This window comes from Crinia signifera, chromosome 7, assembly GCF_055691185.1.
Source record: "Crinia signifera chromosome 7, ASM5569118v1, whole genome shotgun sequence".
NCBI classification, from domain to species: domain Eukaryota; kingdom Metazoa; phylum Chordata; class Amphibia; order Anura; family Myobatrachidae; genus Crinia; species Crinia signifera.
In genome coordinates this window covers 36,645,895-36,669,047 of record NC_139223.1, presented here as the reverse complement: position 1 = coordinate 36,669,047, position 23,153 = coordinate 36,645,895, and the positions used below count along the sequence as shown (strand labels likewise).

Below are 23,153 nucleotides of genomic sequence, written 5' to 3'. Positions count from 1 at the left end.
GGGGCATGGTCAGCACTGTGTAAGCTGCTGGCCACAGCCCCTGTCCCTCTGCATCCCGTGAATAGACGCTGTGTGCATGCACATAGCATCTATTTCCTGCTGCTCTGCTAGGTAGAGCAGCATGTGACGGGGGGGAATCCCAACTGCCCCCCTCAACGCGGGACACTGCCGGCTAAGGGTGGTACGCAGGACCATCCCAAAAAAGATCGAGAGCTGGGAGGTTTGTTAACATCTGTCTTATCACTGACAGCCTGCAGGAAGTATTCAGCCAGTGGAACAGAGCCAGGACACCCACTATTTGGACATCCAATCTGTATATATTCCATGTGACCGGACCAGCTTCTAGAACTATCCCAGCAGCCGCAAACATCGGCAGGGGCGGATCCAGGATAAAATGACAGGGGGGGCACCATGATAAAAGAGGGTTTAGGTGGGGGTGGGGGGGGCGGTGTTAGTGGTGCCAGTGTACATGCTAAGAGAGTGGCAGAGAGAGGGTGGGAATGGGATTAAAAATAGGCCCTGGCATTTAAAGTGAGCAGGCCCACCATGGTGACAAAAATGAAGGATGTAGTTTTGCGCATGCCGAAGGCGAGCTCAGGAAAAGGGTGTGTGTCCACTCAACAGGGGGCGTGTCCTTGAGGGTAGTCTACAACACCATATACAACTTCTACACATTATGCAACCAAATACTAGACCCCATTATACTTGCCCCTTACACATGATGCCAAATGGAATGAGCCAAAATTCACATAATGCCACACGGATTGAGCCAAAATTCAAATAATGCCACATGGATTGTGTCAAAATTCACATCAAGCCACACGGATTGAGCCAAAATTCACATAATGCCACATGGATTGTGTCAAAATTCACATAATGCCACACGGATTGAGCCAGAATTCCTATAATGCCACACAGATTAAGCCAAAATTCACAATACGTTTCATAAACAGGAACATTGTCCACCAGAGGCGCGCATTAAACATTTACACCATAATGTCCATTACACGTTAAGTTACACGCCATTATATCCATTATGTATTATGTCAAACACCATAAGGCCTATTAAAAATTATGCTACATAAGTGCTGCTTATCTACATGCTCATTGCCAAGGGTTCCATGCTCATTGCCAGAGGTTCCATGCTCATTGCCATGTGGGATTACATGCTCATTTCCAAGGGGAATACATGCTCGCGGTAAATGGGGGACAGCCGCCAGGCAGAAGTGATAGCCACTGACAGTGGCAGAGCCTGGCTGTATTCAGAGCACTGCAGGTCCCAGCTATTTGAAATAATACCCCTTTCACTCCAGAAAATGCATTCCCAGGTTGGCCCCTTTTACACCAGCCTAGTCCCTGCATTTTCTTGTGTGAGGGGGAGAGAAAACCACCCCTCCCCCCTTTAACCAGTTATCTTATTTAACCGGCTATATATCTTCGGAACCAACTGACCCATTTACATGAGACAAGTATTATATTGAAGAACTTTTGAGTGGGCTTTGAATGATTTTTGTCCAGTGAAACTGGAACATTTGGTTCCAGAGTAATCTGCCCTCAAAGAACATGAACAGCCATGAAATTACATTTCAAAAATAAAAAAAAATTAGTTTACACGTAATATCTCTGGAACCGATTGACCGATATAGACCATACTGGTATCATATTGAAGACCCAGCGATTTGGAATTGAATGAGATCAACCACAAGCTTCTGTGATGCCAGGGGGGGGGGAACTGGCAGCCGTCGGAACCGGGTGGGGGTCGGAATTGATGGGTCCCATATTATCCTATGGGGAAAAAACGTTACAGATTTGCCAGGCGATATCTCTGGTTCCCGGGGGGCTAGAGACACGGGGCTGGGCTCGTTGGAAAGCCCTGGTCCTCAGCTACAAAATGAAATGACAGGGGGGGCACGTGCCCGGGTGCCCCCCCCCTGAATCCGCCACTGAACATCGGGACAACACAATACAAGCACACCAGGTAGAGCTCCATAACAACAGGCGCTCCCTGGGTTGGAGATAAGCATTCTCTCCTCAACAAAGTCCCCTTTTGCAATATTGGCCTTCTATAAATGGGACACTAGCAAGGAAGCAATTATAGGAACGGACACAGGACACTACTTGTTCGAACTCTGGGCATCTCTCCTCTGGTCTCCTCCCAGGAAGGAGTAAATAAAGCAGGCAAGTGCTGTATGTACTGTATTATGAACACATGTGGACCAGGAAAACATGCACATGTATTCAGCATTATTTAGGCATGACCAGGGGCGGATGCACATAGAGGACATGGATGTTGACTTTTTTACCATTGAAGAACTGATTAAAGTTCTGGTTGGCTGTTTGCAAACTCTCCCCTGATACCAGTGGCAGATTTAGTCCTCATGGGGCCCTAGGCAAGATACCGGTTTGGGGCCCTCCTCAAATCATCGATAGCACTATATTTTTTTGCTGCTGACTGCAGGCAGCATCAATAAAGTACCTTGGTGCCAGGGCCGGATTAACAATGGGCCTGATGGAGCTGTAGCTCCAAGCTCACTCTCCAAATAGTAGCTGAGGGCCGGGGCTTTCCAACGAGCCTGGCTCCACATTGCTAGCCCCCCGGGAACCGGAGATACCGCCAGGCAAAGCTGGAACGTTTTCCCCATAGGATAACATGGGACCCGCTAATTTCGACCTGGTTCCAACGGCTGCCAGTTCCCCAGCGGGCATTACAGAAGCTCGTGGTTGATCTCAGTCGAACCCAAATCACTGGGCCTTCAATCTGATACCAGGCCATATGGGTTAATTAATTCCAGAGATATTGCGGGAAAACCAATTTTTTTCATTTCTGAAATGTAATTTCATGGCTGTTCATTTTGTTTGAGGGCAGATTTCTCTGTAACCAAATGGCCCAGTTTCACAGGACCAAAATCATTCGAAGTCCACTCAAAAGTTCTTCAATATGATACTCATGTAAATGGGTCAGTTGGCTCTGAAGATATAGCCGGTTGGTTAAAGGGGGGGGTTCTCTCCCCCTCACACCAGAAAATGCAGGGACTAGGCTGGTGTAAAAGGGGCCAGTCCGGGAACTTCCCTGCATGATCCTGGGACCATACTCCCGGGTAACTCCCTGCATTTTCTGGTGTGAAAGGGGTATTATTTCAAATAGCTGGGACCTGCAGTGCTCTGAATACAGCCGGGCAGCCCCCTGCTCTCTGCCTGGCTGTCAATGGTTGTCATTTCTGCCCAGCGGCAGCTGTCCCCCAGTTACCATGAGCATGTATTTCCCCTTGGCATGTAATCCCACATGGCAAGGAGCATGGGACCCCTGGCAATGAGCATGTAGGTAAGCAGCACTTATGTAGCATAATTTTTAATAGGCATTATGGTGTTTGGCATAATATGTAATGGACATTATGGTGTATGGCTTAACATGTAATGGGCATTATGGTGTAAATTTTTAAAGTGCGCCTTTGGTGCTCAATGCCCGTTTATGAAGCATATTGTGAATTTTTGCTCAATCCATTTGGTATAATATGTATTTTGGCTCAATCCATGTGGCAAAATGTGAATTTTGCCTTAATCTGTGTGGCATAACTTGAATTTTGACTCAATCCGTGTGCCATAGTGTGAATTTAAGCTCAGTCGGTGTGAATGTTGGCTCATTCCATGTAGCATAATGTGTAACAGGCAAGTACAGTATAAGGGGGTTACTTTTGTGTTGCATGATTTGTATAAGGGACACATGGTGTGGTAAACTTACAGAAGCTGACCACATAAAAGGTGCTGAAATGTTGTCTACCAAGTTTTGGCTTTCAGTATTTTTTTTATCACGGGAGAACCGTCTCACGTATCTTAGGACATCGGCTTGGAGCCTTTAGTGTGCCGCCTACTTTCTTGCGACTGTATAGAATGGACTCACCCCTAAGGAGGTAACCCAGATTTGGGACACCGGAGTGCAGGGGAAGATATTGTGTGTGTGTGTGTGTGTATGTATGTACACATGTGTATGTGTGTGTTTGTGTATGTATGTATGTATGTATGTATGTATGTATGTATGTATGTATGTATACATGTGTGTTTATAAGTGACTTGAAAACAGTTAATAAACTGAAACATCGTCAGATGGAGTAGTCATCTCCTTTATTCGACCTGTTTTGTTAGTCCGAGTGCCGCACCTCTACCTTGGCTATGTATATATTTTATGCCATTGCACTCTTTGGCTGGAGGGAGTGTGCATATATATCCTCCAATGCTCTCAGTGCTGCCGTTACATGGTCGGCACTGCAGCCTAAAGTGTGCAGCCACCGCTGGAAGGTAAGTATATCTGCAGCTTCAATTTTCCCTCTTTTCTGTGCCAGGCCCTTGCATATGCCAACCTCTTTGCCATTTTCCACCCTATACTAAACCCTTTGCATTTTTCCTATGCCAGCCCCCTGCCTTTTCTAGGCAGATATAATTAGTAACACAAAAAGGGACACACCCATGAGCAGACCACCCAACCAGAACACTGGTCACGCCCTCCCACATTATTAGGTGCTGGCCACAACCCCAATTATTGCGAATAATAGGCACCTGATAATTTTTAGCTCCAGGCCCATTTAGATCTTAATCTGGCAATGCTTGGCGCGTACATAGTCTACCGATAAATGCTCAGTTTTAGGCTTAACATTTGTGTCAAGATTATAGTAACCTGATTGCCCACATACAGTGGATAAGACCATGTTGTGTGTCCAAATATTTTTTATTCTATCAAAAAACATCAAAGGGTCCAGGTGATGTCAGTGTTAAAAGTCAACCATTTGAACAAAATGACCTCTATGAAAGTAATTATTATGCACTGGTAAGGTTATCACCTTTGTGTTGAGAGATTCATGGACAATGGCCCGCCCCTTGACGCAGCCATATCCCTCTCCTTGACCCGCCCCCAGCCCAGGCACAAGTGAGGCATTTTCAGTTTCTTACAGTCAAATCGCAGTTTGTTTCTCACCTTGAGTCTCACTATCTTTTTCTGTCTCTCTGACTGACTGCCGGAGTCTCGTCAGGACTCAAAGTGAAGTGGTGCTGGTGGGCTTGCAGAGAACCCTGGCCTCTGTCTCCTTCCCTTGCAAATTCAGTCCTCCTGATTCCTTCTGCTGGGTACTGAGCGGGCTGCAATACATTCTTCGGTACTTATGTGTTATCTGGGCTCCCATGTTAAATGCACCCCATTTTTTCAGCCCCTACTATCCAACTACGCATGGAGTTGATTTTATATAGTGTGGCGAGCGCAGCGAGCCACCGTGCCCGAAGCGTGGCGAGCGCAGCGAGCCCCACGAGGGGACGCGGTCTCATAAGAAAAACGGGAGCCCAGATATTGCATAAGTACCCATTTGGCATTCTTCCTGTCACCTGACCTCACAAAGACTCCCAGCATGCACAGCATCGGCAGTCTCCTGCCTGTGTGTCGTCAATTTCTAGTTATGCCACATTACTTATTGCTAAAGCTATTACCATTCCAATTTGTAATGTTTGAATAGTGCACCTGCTTCTTTTTTTTATCTTTGTTTGTGGCTTGGATTTTATTTATTTATCATTTTCAGATGAATCTAAATGATGATTCTGGAGGCGGAGAAAAAGGCAAGAAACATGACCCATTCAAAAGAAAAAATCGATAAGTATCTACCAAATCTTGTGTGTAGTTGCATTCCATACTATGTCATTTCTCAGCGCAATTTCTCTGGAAGGCCATTATATAAATGTGCAGTTTTACATTTGTACTGACCTGGACTGTGTAATCTGCACTGTCGCCTATCTCCTCCGCCCATGCACCGCCAAATGGGTAATACAAAAGTCTGGTATCTGGTAGCCTAACGGATGGGTTCCAGGCCTAAATGCTTTATTTAAAAAGAAAAAAAATGTTGGAGATTATAATGGTGGACTAATAATCATTTACTATGATAAGCAGAAGAGTTGTGCCCATTGCACATTTATTTGGGACATTGGGGCAGATGTATTAAGCCTTAACAAGAGATAAATGCAAGGGTGATAAAGAGATAAACGTCCAGCCAATCACCTTAAAACTGCCATGTTACAGGCTGTGTTTGACAAAAGTCAGTAAGGAGCTGATTGGCTGGACGTTTATCTCTCCTTATCACCCTTGCATTTATCTCTTGTTAAGGCTTAATACATCTGCCCCAATGATAGATAGATTTCAATTTATTATGTCCCGCCAAAACATTTCATAGCTAAAGGGCTTTAGAATGGGGCTTTTGATGTCTATTGAGACATATTTAAAGTACATTTAGGGTCAGTATGAACCATGTAGGCGTTCTCCATCTGTCTGATGTTCATGGTCCCTGGCTCTATCAATAATTTATTTTATTGAGTGCCTTTGGCAGCAGGGTCGGACTCGCCACTAGGACCATGAAGCACGGACATAGAGGCGGCACATATTAGGGGTGTCAGGCAGTTTATTAACTGGCACCAAGGGGGAGGAAAGTGTGCTGGCTGAAGTAAGAGGAGCTCCTAGAGACACTGCCAGGCATGTCTATTATGGCTTCCCCCTGTCCCCGCCGCCAAGTCCCATCTCTTTCTCCCTCCATCACTCCCGAGTCTCTTCTCTACCCCCTGCCGGTGGGGATGACAGCGGGTGTGGATCGTTTTATCGACCACACTTAGGTCAACAGTCATTAGGTCAACACCCTTGGGTCGACAGGCTGCAAGGTCGACAGGGTTCTAGGTTGACATGGGTGAAGGTCAACAGGTGTCTAGGTCGACATGGGTTAGGTCGACAGAACCACGCCATGTACCAACCACCAGCAGCACCATGGACCCAGTGCCAGCAGCGGAAATTGCGCTGGGAGGTCACTAAGCTGAGCCTCAGTGTTGCCTCAGTGTCCTCCCTTTCTCTGGGTCCAGGGGTTTTCAAAAATATTGTGCCTAGCGGCAGCCTGACCCCTATATCTGGCCCTGTTGTGCAGACCAGAATGTTTATAGAGTTTTTTTTTTCCTTTACAGGATTAAAAAAGCCACATCTTCTGAGAAGACAGAAACGGTTGAATTAAATGTCCAGACTACCATAACAGTGACAGACACTGATGGACAGGTGGTTCGGGAGAAAAGAAGAGAGTCCGTGGCACAAAACAATGCCCAGGATGTGAATAATGCAGAAAAGGGAAAGGCGAACGGGAAGAATGCGGATAAAGAGCCTGAGTCACTAGATATAGAACCCGCACCAAAAGAGAATAAAACAAAGGACACAAATGAGTTAACAGCGATGCTGGTCAACAAAGAACCAAGTCCAATCATTGCAGTAAAAGCAGGCCCAACACCCAGGAAAGCTCCAAAATTTAAACAGCGGGCAACCAGACAGTTTAAGAGCAAACCTCCGAAGAGGGGCGTTCTAGGGTAAGCACATGGGGTGGGGATTAGATTTATATTTTCCATAAGAGACATATGAACAAAAACCAAGAGCAAGTCAAGTTTGTTTGTTCCCCAACTTCAACTGGGTAGCGGCACCACTTCACAATGTCTTAATATCTCCACCAATTTTAAATATTTTACTGATATTCTAGATAATATAACGTTGAAAGATCAGTGGATACTAGGAGTAGACAGGTGAGGTGCTACTTCTTCATATACACCTGAGGAACAGCTAGCTGGCAATTTGCTTTTACTAGGTTTATATAAAGCTGTATTGTTAAAAGTTACATTGAGAGATTACATCAGTCTAAACTGGAAATAGCCCGTTAACGGTTTTGTAGACAAATGTTCGCTTGAGATGGATTGTCAGTAGGACCACAGCCCATGATAGTAGTGCCTCACAAGTATTTTGACTTTTTGGGTATTAGGCAGGAGGTGTCAGAGAAGTAACTCCAGGATTCTGAGTGGCAATGGTGGTAAATATTATATATTTTATTTAGTAAGAGTAATTTGTTGAATTACTTTTAAGCCTAGAATTGCTTCTTCCAACTAAAACTTCTTCCAAATAAAAGACAAATCAAATTAGGATATGGTAATTGTATGTAATGAAAATAGCCTTTTAAAGGTAGTTTTGCCTCACCGTTGGTGTACAGGAAACCATGCACCGTTAGCTGTACCGTATATAGCAGTGTGCAGCCAAGTGGTGGGAACGGGGTGGAACTGAGTAATGGCGAGATGTAAATTTGGTGGCAGAGGAACTGGTACTTGTGTATCATCACGGCGCCCCCGATTTCCAGGGCATTGTACGATAAAAAAAATCGCATCGCATGCGATGGGATGAGACGCGATTTCACCCGATTTTTAGTTAAATGCCCCCCCAGACCCGATTTTTAATTGTATACCCACCCTCATGGGTCATGAGTATGTGAAATGCCCCCCATTGTTAACGCCACCCCACTATGAATGCGAACCCGAAGTGTGGCGAGGGGACGCGTATACCTGTGAAGTAATGCGCGTGCGCTCGCCATGCTTCGGGCTCGGTGGCTCGCTGCGCTCGCCACACTTTATAAAATCGGCTCCACACCGACGTGGATAGTGGGGGTATGAAAAGGTCAGAGGACGCGTACAGCGCCCATCGCATCGCATACCACTAATTAAGGTATGCGATGGCATGCGATGGACCCGATTTCAGCCTTTTTCCGGGCTGAGTATACAATTTTAAAATTGGGTCACATCGCATGCCATTACAATGGCATGCGATGCAACGTGATTTGCCATTGACTCCCATGTTAAATGGCACCCCCAGACTCGATTTTTAATTGTATACCCACCCTGATGGGTAATAAATATGTAAAATGCCCCCACATTGTTAACGGCCCCCCACTATCAACGCCAACCCAAAGCGTGGCGAGCGCATCGAGCCCGCGAGGGGCGGCGGTAAACGTCCTCCAACCTTTTCATTCCCCCACTATCCACGTCGGCGTGGAGTTGATTTTATAAAGTGTGGCTAGCGCAGCGAGCCACCGAGCCCGAAGCGTGGCGAGCGCACGCGCATTACTTCACAGGTATACGCGTGTGCTCGCCACGCTTCGGGCTCGGTGATAATACACAAGTACCGAGGAACTTCTCCAGTACAATTTTAAGCCCTGCTTGAAGGTGATCCCCCCCTTGACTAGTTCAACTTTCCAACTTTTCTTATTTGTCACTTTCCAACCTGTAATAGTCCTGAGGCAGTCCTTTCTGGTCCCGGACGTGATGAGGGATGTGTCTTGGAAAAAGTATCAACTGCGGTCTTGTGCGAATGACCCCAACAAACTTAATTAATTAACAAATTGTCTTGTATTTAATTATGTTATTTCTATTGTAGCACCATATTATTCAGCATTGCATAGAGCAGGGGTCCTCAAACTATTTTGTTCTAGGACCCCATCAGACAATAAAATAATAACTGGGCCCCAGCAAGTTACTGCAGAAGGTCATCACATCGCATGTGGTGTCAGCAGACAGCACATACATGGCAGCATTGTGGAGGCACAACATGATGGGAGGAGTCAGTGGCATAGCCACCGTGCAGCAAACCCTACGGTGGCTAGAAGGTTTTGAGTAATGTGGGCACTGGGGTCTCCGGGAGCTATGCCGCGTTCATGGCCGGGAGCTGGGACCTACTTTGTCTGCGTCCCGGTGCTCCTAGCCTCCTCCTAGCTCCTTATGACAAAATGTCCATCAAAAAATGCCCCCCCCCCCCCCTTACAGCAGACGTATTTAGGATGCTAGAGGGGGCAGCAGCGGCCTCCTCTAGCATCCTTCAAAACCGTCTGCTGTAAGGGGGCGGACATTTTTTGAGGGACATTTTGTCATAAGGACTCGGAGCCCGGAGGAGGCTAGGAGTGCAAAGTAGATCTGTGGTCCCGACTCCCGACCACGAACGCGGACAGGTAAGACAGGGGGGAGAGGGGGAGGTGCCAACATTTTGCAGCGGGGGGAAGGGGCCCCAAATTTGCCGCTATACCACTGGAAGGAGTCTAACATAACAGACAATTCAACAGATTTCTCAGACCCTTTGAATCTCTGACTGATATTATAAAAGTCATCAGCCTGATGGTCAGCAACAAGGAGTCGCGACCCCATCCTGAGAAGGTCGGGACCCACAGTTTGAGAACCGCTGGTATAGAGAACATGATATCCTTCACATTAGCCACTTCCCTGTTGGAACATGCAGTATACTGTACATCCCCCCACACACACCTTAAGATCCATGTCAGTCAGCCATTAATCAACCTTTGAGAAAAGTATTTGGCAATTGGAAGGAACCCAGAGAACCGAGTTGAAACCTCAGCATACATGTGGGCAACACACAAACTTTGCAGACAGGGCGGATACATAATCGATGGGCCTAGTGTTGTGAGATTACAAATCCAGCTATTTACCATCCAGCCAGGTTCATCTCCAGGATAAACTGCCGGTATACAGGCGTGAAGGTGTCACCCAATGTACGTCGTGTCATTTTTAGTTTGTCTTTATTCTTGATGAGTCCTTAAATAAATTTTTCCTAAAGTCAGAGCTAGTACACCAACGCATTTCACCGTTATAGAAGACATCCAGAAGCTTAGCGAGAGACATAACCATTGCTTCCTCTCACAGACCCGCTACATGTTAACTTAGCACATGGCTGATGTCTACTGTACGTTATAAGTCTTGCCAAAGTTTTATCTCCAGGTGGAACTCCGAGAGAGATCTGAAAGTTTCTATGAAGTCTATTCAGGAAGCAGTAAAAAAAAGTGGGGAAGTGACCAACCAATCAGCTGCCATGTATAACTGTATAGAAGGAACATGATAAATATTACCTCAAAGCTGATTGGTTGCCTGGATCACTTCTCCACTCTTGTCACTGCTTCGTGGATAGATGCCTATGACGCTTTGTTACCTGCCATGAGAAAAAAACAAGTATATACAGTATGTAATAATAATAATTTGTATTTTATTAACTAGATTTGGAGATGACATTCCAGGCATGGAGGGACTAGGTACAGGTGCGTAGTACAGTTTTATTTTATGTGATGCCATCTTATAGGTACGTTTTTGTTACTTTATTACCATCTTGTTATTGGTATATTTTTGTTACTTTATTGTAAGGGCTTAAGTAACAAAAATATTCATAAAAACCCTCAGCTACTTGGAGACAATATCCAGGATTCTGCGATGGTAATGGTTTTATTCCTTGCTGACAAAATGCACACAGCTTAAGAGGATTTTTGCTAAAAAATAAGCTCCTTATCCTTCTACGTATCTGGTTATTGACAGGAAAGTAAAGGATTAGGGACATGGGGACTTGATGACAAGAAGAAAATAATCCTGGTTTAGTTAACTAATAAAATTAAATGTACATTAACCCTGCACTATGCTGTAGCATTACAAAATGAATTTGAGCTGCAGCTGCTATAAAATCATATAGAATTTACACACCATCACACACAGGGAAAAACTCAAGGAGACACACAGGGAAAAAAGTACAAAATGCAGATATTTGGGGCTCTCTCATTTATGTAGCTACTGTATGACCGTCAGATTCCTGTGGAGGAGGTCTGCTAAACATTTTAGCAATGAAGGAGAATTGCAAGGGCAGAGGACGCGGAAAAACTGCCGATTTTATATGTATTTTAATATAATTTGGGGACAGTTCTGCAAATGACAGACAAAAAAGGCCATATATGGCCCCTAGAATTACAGCCCAATTCACTTGTACACCAAATTGGTTTAAAAAAAATACTGCATACTCCACTGCTGAATGGATAGGATTCCCAATATTGACATAACAGTAGAACAATGCAGGTTGAATTGGGGGGAGGGGGGGATAATGCTGACATTATAAGTGCCTGCTATTTAAATGGACGCAACATGGGTGATATACATTTGCTTTGTTTCATGCAGAGTATTGTACAAGTTAAGGCCCCCATCCACTAGTGCGAGGTATCACACCTCGCAATCTGACTGGGGTGGCTCCCTGGGGACAACATCGCATAGGATACATTGTATGCGGTTCTTTTGCATACAATGTATCTCACGCGATCCTAGCAGGGCTAACTGGCTGTGACAAATATTCGTGGCAGCCAGTGAGTTTTGTGACTGCGATGCGCATGGTAACATTTTTATGCAATCTGCCGCAGCAATGCGTCAGAATCGCATAAAAAACAGCCATATTGCACTAGTGGATGGGGATCTTTATATGCGGATACGTGGCTGTTATTGCAGCAACTGGCAAAATTAAAACAGAAAGATTTATTCCTTTTTAGATGCTGGTGATAGAACAATTTAGTGGACATTCATAGTTTAGGATTTGATTGCAGCACCTCTTTCCCTCTGACACATAACCAGACTCTTCAGGAGTATAGCAACAGATGCAGGCCAAGTGTTTCTAGGAAGCTATTCTGGAGGGACCCATAGGTGGCACTGTGTCATGTTGCCACTGCATAGCCCCTCTGTTATAAAAATACACACTGCCATGGCATCTCCATGATACTTCACCATCATATGTCATGGAGATTGGGATATTGTCCAGTGTGGATTAGCTCACAGACAATGTAAGCTTGACACGCATTAGGTGGACAGTGACAAAAAATCAACACAAGCAAAGAGCCAACATGGAAAAAAATGGACATATGAAAAGGTCGACATGTTTTCCAGGGTTTTTAGGTGTCAATATCGATACCTGAGCAGGCGGACCCCCATTTGGTGTAGCACTTCGCTATTCTTCCTTTTTTGTGTACCTTTCCAATTGGAGGCCATGTGAATGGACAAGCATGAAAAATCTCCTTGGAAATTGTGACTTACATTGACCTATTGCGATATCGTGTCGATCCAGTAACCGTGGGGCAGATTTATTAACCTCGGTGAAGTGATAAAGGGTGAGATTTAATAGGATTAGAGATTCAGAAAGTGAGAGATTTGGTAAGAAATCTCCAGTTTTTTTTAAAGCGGCAATCATTTACACTCCAAAACCAGTGTGGTTTTGCAGTGTAAAGGCCCCCATACACTAGCCGATTTTGGTCCGATTTCGGCCAGATCAGTCGGATCTGGCCGAAATCGGACCAAAATCGGCTAGTTTTGATGTCCCCTCAGATCCGATGCACGGTCCCGTGCGCATCGGATCTGCGTCGGGTGGTCGGACCTGCTGCACGTCCGACCACCCGGCTTGGGACCTAGTGGGGCGGCGCGGCGGTGGAGGGAGCAGGGGGGGCTGGGGACGCTGCGGGGGACACAGGCGGCATAGAGCCGGGCAGGGGGAGCCGGCCGGGAGCTGTCAGTAATGATTAAAAATAAAAAGCCCATACAATGAATGGGCGGCCTGTGATTGGCTGAGCGCTCTCTCAGCCAGTCAGCAATTGGCTGAGAGAGCGCTCAGCAGCCAATCACAGGCTGCCCATTCATTGTATGGGCTTTTTTTTTTTATTCATTACTGACAGCTCCCGGCCGGCTCCCCCTGCCCGGCTCTATGCCGCCTGTGTCCCCCGCAGCGTCCCCAGCCCCCCTGCTCCTACCAGCAGCCCTGCTCGGTAGCCCACCCCCCCCCCCCCCCGCTCCCCGGGTTTTTTACATGTGATAAATCGAGACGATTTATCACATGTAAAAAATGGCACATCAAGTGCCAATCTAATCAAGCTCCCCCGGGGAGCAGCAGGGGAAGCTCAGGGGGAAGTCGGGGGCGACATGTCCTAAGGACAAGTCGCCCTAGTGTATGGGGGCCTTAAATGATTGCCGCTTTAAAAAAACTGGAGATTTCTTACCAGATCTCTCACTTTCTGAATCTCTCATCCTATTAAATCTCACCCGATGTGTCTGGTTTTTATCACCGGACAATCAGCTCCTAACTGTGAAGTTACAGGCTTGGTTTGAAAAATGGCAGGTAGGAGCTGATTGGCCGGTGATAAAAACCAGACACTTTATCACTTCACCGAGCTTAGTAAATCTACCTCTGTCTACCTAGACATGGGACTAATTCAGACCTGACCACACGGCTGCGAATTAGAAGGCTCAGTGACTATCGATAGACTGAGCATGCGAATGGCCCATAGTCCTGCCCCTTTTTTTTCATCGCTGCCCATTTGCAAGGAAGCCGGCGTTTGTGGGTTGGAACCAGCCATTTTCTGGGAGTGTCAGGCCATATTAATCAATTTGCAGGCTTGCATGGTGCAGGATTTCCCTCTGGTGGGGCGGCGTATACCTGATCACTGGTCTCCAAAAATTAGCAGCTGTGTGATCAGGTCTGAATAAGGCCTATTGGGTTAGATGTATGAAGCAGTGGAAGGGAGGAGAAGTGATAAAGTGCCTGGGTACTTTTTCACCGGCCAATCAGCTCCTGACTGTTAACTTATAGGATGGGTTTAAAAAGGCACAGTCAGGAGCTGATTGGCCGGTGATAAAGTACCAGGCATTGTATCACTTCTCCTCCCTTATTACTGCTTCATACATAGACCCCATTGTCTTTGAGCCACCCGGATACACACAATCTTCACTATGGGGGTTATTCTAGTTCAGTCGCAAAGGCACAATCACTCTCTAATGGACAAAACCATATGCACTGCAGGTGGGGCTGATGTAACATGTGCAGAGTTAGATTTGGGTGGGGGTGTACCTCAAACTGATATCTATATTGTAGTGTAAAAATAAAGCAGCCAGTATTTACCCTGCACAGAAACAATAAAAAAGCCAAATCTACCTCTCCGCACATGTTACATCAGCCCCACCTGCAGTGCACGTGGTTTTGTCCATTAGAGAGTGATTGTGCCTTTGCGAGTGAACTAGAATAACCCCCTATGTATTGATGCTTCAACATAAAATGTATTATGGAAAAGGTGGTCATTAGGAAAAACTTTATCGGACACCTTTTGCACTAACAAACGTGTTTTACTCGCAGAAGTCCATTTAGAACAGTTCTACTAAAATGAATGAAAGCATTGAAGTACACGTGAAAAATGAAATACAGCCAATGTGCAAAACCTCTGGTTGGCTCGCTGGTAGCCGTAGAGACTGGCCCAGGATATTGGGTATCATTACCGTTGGGTCATTAGATTTAATCACTACGATTAAAAAGGTGTTTTGAAACGGCAGCTAGATAACAGGCTCCTACTGTATATGTGGTTACAGATTGTTCTGCAAAATACCGGCCTCCATCAATGCAGCAATTACTGTCCAAACTGGTTTTGCAAAAGCCAACAACATGTTAACACAGGTAGCATCCAAACGTGTTATAGAGTACATGCCAAGTAACCATCAGCCTACAACGACTCATTAACAAGATCCAATCATGTTGAAAACTTATTTGGAAGTACTGAAGTGATCAATGAGCTTCATTAGGATAAGAATGAATTAAATAAACTTGTACAATATTCTTAACTTCCCCACAACTGAATAGATTAACATGTATAATCCCTGCAAAATGTACAGTGCATACTGTAAAACTATTTTGCGTACCAAGAGATAATGCTGCCACCTAGTGGGCTGAACTGTTACTGCCATCTATAACATAACATCTCATTATCTTTCAGATATAACAGTCATATGCCCTTGGGAAGCTTTCAGCCATTTGGAGCTGCATGAACTCTCTCAGTATGGAATCATCTGAAGAAAGGATTTAATGAGTACACAGATTTTTGTTATTTTCTCATCCCATGTGGCTTCCAGGTTTTGTTATGTTAGAAGTCGTTGATTTAAAGCACACCCGTTCTCTGTAGGTAAAGGCAGCAGCCATTTTGTAAGTGGCCAAACCAAATGAGGGAAATCATCAAAACACTAATAATGAATAACGTAAAGACGTAATCCTATACAATTATATACAACCACCTGACACTGTGAATAGATTGGCTCTGTTATGGAGAATACTAGTTGAGGCCACAAAATGGCTGCCTCCATAACCGGCAGTGCTTTGTAAGGGAGAAAAACTAAAAATGAACACTTCAGAATAAAAAAATAAATAAAAATTATTTAGAATGTGGAAACTCGGACAGAACCTCCAACCGATAGACAGATGCGCCGGTATAGATATAGAGACATTGGCCATGATGTACAGCTGACACGATAAGTTGGCGAATGATGTGGTGTAGTTGATATAAAATATATAGAATAGTGTAAGATTAACATTAATATAACAAAAACTTACAATATAAAAAAAACATTAAGTTTTATCTCAATATTCAGGACTAAAAGTTGTAGTGTTAATTCATAGAACCACCTGGTCTCTTTAAATTTGTTACCGTACAGGTGCCACCCTAAATTCTAATCACTTATAATCTGCATAATTGCCATTTACCGTAGACTTGGCAGACAATAGATGGAAACAATTAACACCAAACTGTTCATTTTGCCATTGGAAAATGCCGCCACAGCTTACGTCTCATGGACCTTGGGTGCAGGGCCGGCAACAAAAATCTTGTGGCCCGGTACACTGATATCTCTGGTGCCCCCAAACCACACACCCAGATCTTTATAACATGGAATGTGTTTTTGTTATTAGCAAAAACTTGATAATTAATATTCACCAAGCAATAGGGCAAGGCCGATGGGAGGGCGCAGCATTGTGTGTTGTATGGTTCGGGATGTCACTTAATGCATTAGTACTGGTAGCCGGTGAGGTGACCAGACCGAGGGGAGTTACTGGATTGGGGTCCGTGTAAGTTTCCTTCCAGGAACCCAAGTGGGCAGGCAGCAATTTTATAAACCATGGTTGGGGCTTACGCAGCCATGCTTACAGCCCCCCTGAGCCTTGGGGCCCCGCCACAAGGTCGGGTGTCCCCTGCATGGGTGATTGTGTAGGACAGAACCACTAGTGTAGCCTAGCTCATACCTGCACAAATGAATTTCACATGGGACTATTCCAATGTTTTCCTTGCTTCACTGCATGTGCATATTTAAATATTGTTTGACTTTTTATTGATTATTTATTATATTTTTCTATGTTAGCCACTTACCCAGAGTTACATATACAGATAATTTTACCGTCTTATATTTATGCTTTTTCTTCTGTATGTATTAAATTGATAGATGAGAGAAATTTTGGCGCAGCAAAAATAAATTTGGAAAAGAAGTGGTTTGTATGACAATCAGTACTGTGTACATCAGTAGTTATTGTAGTATAACACTGACCGGAGGAAGGCAGCACCATGATCTGTATTAAGAAGACTACAAATACTTTGAAAGTTCCCCATTAAGGCCTTTCAGTGAGGGGAGTAGTATGGTGACATCAGAATCCCTGCACTTGCCACAGGTTCCATTCTTCCTCTACGGGTGTCGTGGATCCCCAGGAGGGAGAATAGCCCATCAGGCGGGATCCCGACTGTTGGGCATTTAAACAGTTGGGATTTCTAATGTCTTTGAACCGAATGTCGGGCTGTCATCAGGCACCAGTCAGAGAGAGTGGTCTTCTGGGGGGGAGTTCAAATGAAATCTGATGTGATGGAGCGCAGGTGCTAATGAGCATCCGCGATGTGCTGTTGATGTCCGATTCAGATTTATCCTTGGGGCAGCAGGGTCAACCTCTGGATACGGTCCAATGTACATGGGACACGCATTGGATCGGATCAGATTTGACACCTGCGATTTGGCCACTTTTCATCTGATTTCTTGGCCCAATCCATCAAAATCATTTGGAAAGAGGCCAAATCGCACTAGTGTATGGCCGGCTTAAGAAACCAAGGAGTGTGTTTGTGCAGTGGCGTAACTATAGAGGGTGCGCTTGCTATGGGGTGCAGCACTTTTGGAGCCAACCACACTGCGCCTTTCAAAATAAACAAAATTCTGTAAACACTCTCGGCCCTGCCTGTATCGGGGGAGGCATGCGTGCTATAAAGCAGAGGAAGCAGCCGCTCAACCCCCTAGCTGTAGAACCACCAAGCCGACCAGCAACAATACAGAGCTGGCGCTTCAGCAGTCCCCTTGCCGGAAGCAGCAGCAGTAGTCCCCTTGCTGGAAGAAGGCAGCAGCGCTAGACTGGGGAGCAGCATCATGGGGCAGAGAGCCAACAGCAGCAGCATTCCCCTTGCCAAAAGCAGCAGTGCAAGCCCAGGGAGAAGCATCATGGGGCAGAGAGCTGGCGGCAACAATATGGTAGCTGGGGTAGTGATTTGATGGCACCTTACCGCTGCCCCTGCTCTTTACTGCCAACTGGTGCCAGCCAGGTGTAGTAGCTGCCTGGCCAGAGGTGGTGGTGGTAAGGTGTGTGTGTGTGTGGGGGGGTGGGGGGGGGGGGGGGGGGGGGGATAGATGGATGTATATAAAAGAGGTAGTGTAGAAATGTATGTGAGGCAGTGTATTTCTAGATATATGTAAGGATAGTGGCAGTGTATGTATAGATCTATTTATAAAGGATATTAGCAGTGTATGTATGTAATGTATGAGAAAGGTGGTGTGTATATGTATGTCAGAGCAACTATATATATGTATAGAGTTGGTGTATGTATGTAAGTTAAAGGTGATTTATGTGTGTGTGTGTGTGTGAATGAGTGGTGGTGTGTGTTTATACGAGAAAGGTGGTGTATGTGTGTATGAATGTGGTGTAGGAAGGGGGGGGGGCTCTAAAAAACAAACAAAAAAACCCTTTGCTATGGGGCTCACAAACTTCTAATTACACCCCTGTATCTGTGTGGGAGGGGGGTGTCTTGGGGTTGCACTACTAATAAGTGTAGACCAAGCAAGTTTCGCAAAAGCACCAGCTTTGCTTCTGCCTGTAACTTGGCCGCCTGTGACTGATTAAAATGCAGAATTTCTACACCAGTGTGCACAATGTCTTATCGCAGTGGTCCTCACCCTCCACACAGTGCAGGTTTTCCAGGTCACCTGGCAGGTGCACTCATTACTCACTGACACATTTTAAAGGATCACAGGTGGCGCTAATTACGTCACCTGTGATTCTGTAAGGAGACCTGGAAAATGTGCACTATGGCCTTTATTCAGATCTGAGCTCAGTACAAATTGGTTTGGAAAATGGGCAAAACCATGCTGCACTGCAGATGGGGCAGATGTAACATGAGCAGAGAGAGTTAGATTTGCACGGGTTATTTTGTTTCTGTGCAGGGTCAATACTGGCTGCATTATTTTTACGCTGCAATTTAGATTTTGGGAATTTAGATTCAGAGAATATTTAAACAATTGCATCAGTCCCTGCCCCAGTGGAGCTTACAATCTGTAGTCCGGTATGGATCATTTAGTAGACAACATGATGGTCGACAAGCATTAGTTCTACATGCAGGAAGGTCGGCAGGGACATTAGGTTGACAAACAAAAGGTCAACATGTTTTTTGAAATTAAATGTAGCACCGCCTACGCTCATCATAGTTAGGGCATGGCACTATTTTATTCTCCCACCACACCCAAGTGGATGGTAGGGTATGAAATACCGCCTGTCAGCACGTCAGCTCAAAAAAAATGTGAAAAACCAATGTTGACCTTTTGACTGTCAACCTTCCCCATGTTGACATAATGACCCTGTCGACCTAGTCATGTTGACCTATCTGCATGTCGACCTAATGCTTTGCCGATCTTCTGCTTGTAGACCTATTGACCGTACCCCCTATATTCCCTACCACATGCACTCGCAAACTCATTCATTCTAGAGTTTGTTTACTGGGAACCAATTAACATACCAGTACATTTTTGGATTTGGATTTACTTTACATTTGGATTAATCGCCAAGGTACAATAAACAATTATTCATTTATCCAGTGTCGGTAACCAAACTGACTGCCGACGCCTGTTGATTGGGAGTCATTTGTAGCGAATGAGAACTCATTTCCTTTGGCTGCTTAAAAGGATCCAGCAGACTCCTGGGTTCTTAATTACTTATTCCCATAAAACTGTAAATTTAATCTAAAATTATGGAGAAAAAAAAAAATGTTAAACATCCCATTTCTCCAACATAATTAAACTTTGTAATAGTAACCGACCATGCTTTAGCCAGTACGTACAATCACATAAAACGCATACGTTTTTTTTATCATTTCAAATTGGTAAAATAATTTTAGTTTAAATTTCTTCCTTAACCCTTTGAGCGCAAACATCTGTGAGATGTGCAAATTATCCCCTAAAAACGCCAGCGTCGCTCACATTTGTTATATAAATTCAAATAAAAAAAGGTTTATCACATAAAATAGTTTATATTTTCTATATAAAAAGGTAAACATTACAGGTCATTATGATGAATAAAAAGGTTTGCTTGGCAATCGTCACACCTATTATTTACAATTTCACTTGGCACTCAGGGGTAGATTTATCAAGTAACGATCAGGGGAATATGCGCTATCCCCGTGCGTTATGACAGGGGATAGCGCTTCCCCTGATCTATGACACCCGTGATGCGGGTGTTTAAAGTGTGGCGATGCGGGGCAGGCGGCATAGCGCAGGGATGTTAATAGTTGGAGCCTGCCACCTACCTTATTAAACTGATTTGTGGGCACGCGCTCCCCTCTTCTTTTCGCCAGAAATTTCCGGTGCTGCAGGTCTCCATTCTCCACCGCCTTCAAATGAAAACAGCGCATGCGCCGGGTATACATCAACCCAGGCGAACATTACCCGGCACATGCGCTGTTTTCATTTCAAGACACCGGAGACCAACAAGCAGCGCCGAACAAGGAAAACTGCATGCGCCTGTGACACATCTCGTGTCAGGGAAACCGGCGCATGCGCAGAAGACATAGCCGGGAGGAGTACACACCCGTTATGGGAGGATGCGTATTCCTGATGGGAGGGGATAACGCACTCCCATAACGAACAATTATAAAACAATACATTCAGGCGATTGGCACTGCAGCCTCACCTCAATAAAGTGGTGAAGCGAAAGTGCATTAATAAAGAACCTTATGCACATAATAAATCTAAACCTAATTTCAGCCTTTTTATCCAACCTATAGGGCAGTATTTAATGCCTCCATTTTGCTTTTTTTCCGGCAAGGTTGGTTTTTCTTTTGCCGAGAAGGGCAGTTCTCTCCAAAAATGTACCTCGCCCTATTCAAGACTCCCAGTTCGTCAAAAATAAGAGCTTTGCCCTGTTCACCGCTTGGTCGTTGCCTTTTTTTCTTATGGGAAATTTTGTGCACCTCACCGTTTGTGTATTCAATGTGAAAAATGAAGAACGCTGCTCACCTTTTTTTTTTTTGGTATGCCTCTTCGTTTTACTCTTGGCATCTTTTTTAGGTGAATTCAACTTACATACTTAAAAAAATAAAATGTTCTTTGTCTTTTTTATTATTTGAAGGATCTATATATTATTTTTTTCACCCCATGATGCATTTTTTTCTCATTGTATATTCTACCCATGATTCACCTCTTCTTCCTCACTCCTGCATTTGGACTTTGAGGAGATAAACAGCTGCTTTGGAATCCTTTTTTTTTAGGCTAATTTGTGGGTTTTTTTGCATATTTCTCCGATATTTGAACACTGCCTACAAATGGAGCCATCTACTTCTCGTACGCCACATTGGTCAATGCTCGCTGTCAGGAGTGGCGAGCAGCTGACATGTTGAATAGGGTGAGCAGGAGGCATGGCAAGGGGTAGAAAAAAAATGGAGAATGTACAGCGAACGAGATACGGAGAACACGATGCCGTGCTCGCCAGAGCATTGAATACACCCCAAAGTTTTATTAAGCATCTCTGATATCAAGCAGCAAAACAGAATTAGGGTGCAATTCAATCAGCAACAAAGATTCTTCAGTAGAAAAAAAACAAACAAAGAAAAAAACAGGGTTTTTCTGCAATTTTTGCTTTTCTTTTGGGCACTTTAATTAAAGCTATTTTATTCTCCAGCTCTTTTTGGCTGAAAACACATAGGCTATGGGATGGGTTTCCAGACCTGTGTGTGTGTGTGTATGTTCACTGCTGCAATCACAAAATCAGGGCACATAAAAGGAAAATCCTTGATAAGTGCCGGCATCGGGATATAGTTAAATATACAAATGAATATAAGTTTTTAAGAGCGCTTAAACAGATCAGTAAAATAAATTGTATGTAGCCAATTTTTATGCAAAAAAAAATTGATAATGTTTACGTATGGTAAAATTTCCAATAGGAAAAAAATGAAACATTAGTTCTTATAGGAAAAAAAAAAGTTTCTAATAGAAAAAAATTATTTAAAAATTTATTTTGGCACGAATTGGCTTAAGAATAATGTATAGGAGATATATATGTCAAATAATGTTTGAAAAAACGGTACTCTTTACTTAGTTGGGCGCCCGTCGCGGTCATCGCGGGTACATTTATGTCTGGCCGCGACGCGACCGACGCGATGACCGCGATTTCCCATTGAAACCCATGTTAAACATGGATGGAAATCGTGTCGGTCGCGTCGCGGCCGGCCATAAATGTACCCGCGACGCGATGCTCCCGATTTACCATAGGAATCAATGTTAAAAGGCGCGATGGACCCGATTTTACTGTTAAATGGCTCAATGGACCCGATTTGGCCATAGGAATCAATGTTAAATGGGCCACAGAGCCCATTAACCCTTAAATGTCCCCCCCAATTTTTAACGCCACCCCACGATCCACGCCAACCCGAAGCGTGGCGAGCGCAGCGAGCCCGCGAGGGGCGGCGGTACGCGTCCTCCGACCTTTTCATGCCCTACTATCCACTAGGGCGTGGAGTGAGAATATAATAGTGTGGCGAGCGCAGCGAGCCACCGAGCCCGAAGCGTGGCGAGCGCAGCGAGCCCCGCGAGGGGACGCGGATACCTTCACAGTTATACGCGTCCCCTCGCGGGCTTCACAGGTGTCCGTGGCGACGCCGACACCTGTGAAGCCCGCGAGGGGACGCGTCTACCTGTGAAGGTATCCGCGTCCCCTCGCGGGGCTCGCTGCGCTCGCCACACTATTCTATTCTCACTCCACGCCCTAGTGGATAGTAGGGCATGAAAAGGTCGGATGACGCGTACCGCCGCCCCTCGCGGGCTCGCTGCACTCGCCACGCTTCGGGTTGGCGTGGATCGTGGGGTGGCGTTAAAAATTGGTGGGGACATTTAAGGGTTAATGGGCTCTGTGGCCCATTTAACATTGATTCCTATGGCCAAATCGGGTCCATTGAGCCATTTAACAGTAAAATCGCGGTCAATCAGCCTTTTTAACATTGTTCCCTATGGGAAAATCGCGGTCATCGCGGCCATCCCGATTTACCCGCGATGACCGCGATTTTTACCCCCGACGACCGCGATTTCAATCGCTGGCGCCCATCTAGGTAAAGAGTACCGAAAAAACATATCTATAAAAAGAACAGCGTGGTTATATACAGAATTACATA

General features: G+C 45.0%; 1 protein-coding gene across 2 annotated transcripts in view; it reads left to right on the top strand.

The window, feature by feature from the left end:
* The window catches only part of LOC146020053 (uncharacterized), a 39,192-nt gene extending 22,216 nt beyond the window's left edge, over window positions 1-16,976 (top strand). For both annotated transcript variants that reach the window (XM_083152824.1, XM_083152823.1), the window contains exons 2-5: window positions 5,559-5,629; window positions 6,976-7,365; window positions 10,870-10,910; window positions 15,423-16,976. In XM_083152824.1, coding sequence (XP_083008950.1) covers window positions 5,559-5,629; window positions 6,976-7,365; window positions 10,870-10,910; window positions 15,423-15,499 — 579 coding nt within the window. In that variant the 3' untranslated portion in view covers window positions 15,500-16,976. The remainder of the gene's footprint in view (window positions 1-5,558; window positions 5,630-6,975; window positions 7,366-10,869; window positions 10,911-15,422) is intronic.
* Window positions 16,977-23,153: the final 6,177 nt, after the last annotated feature.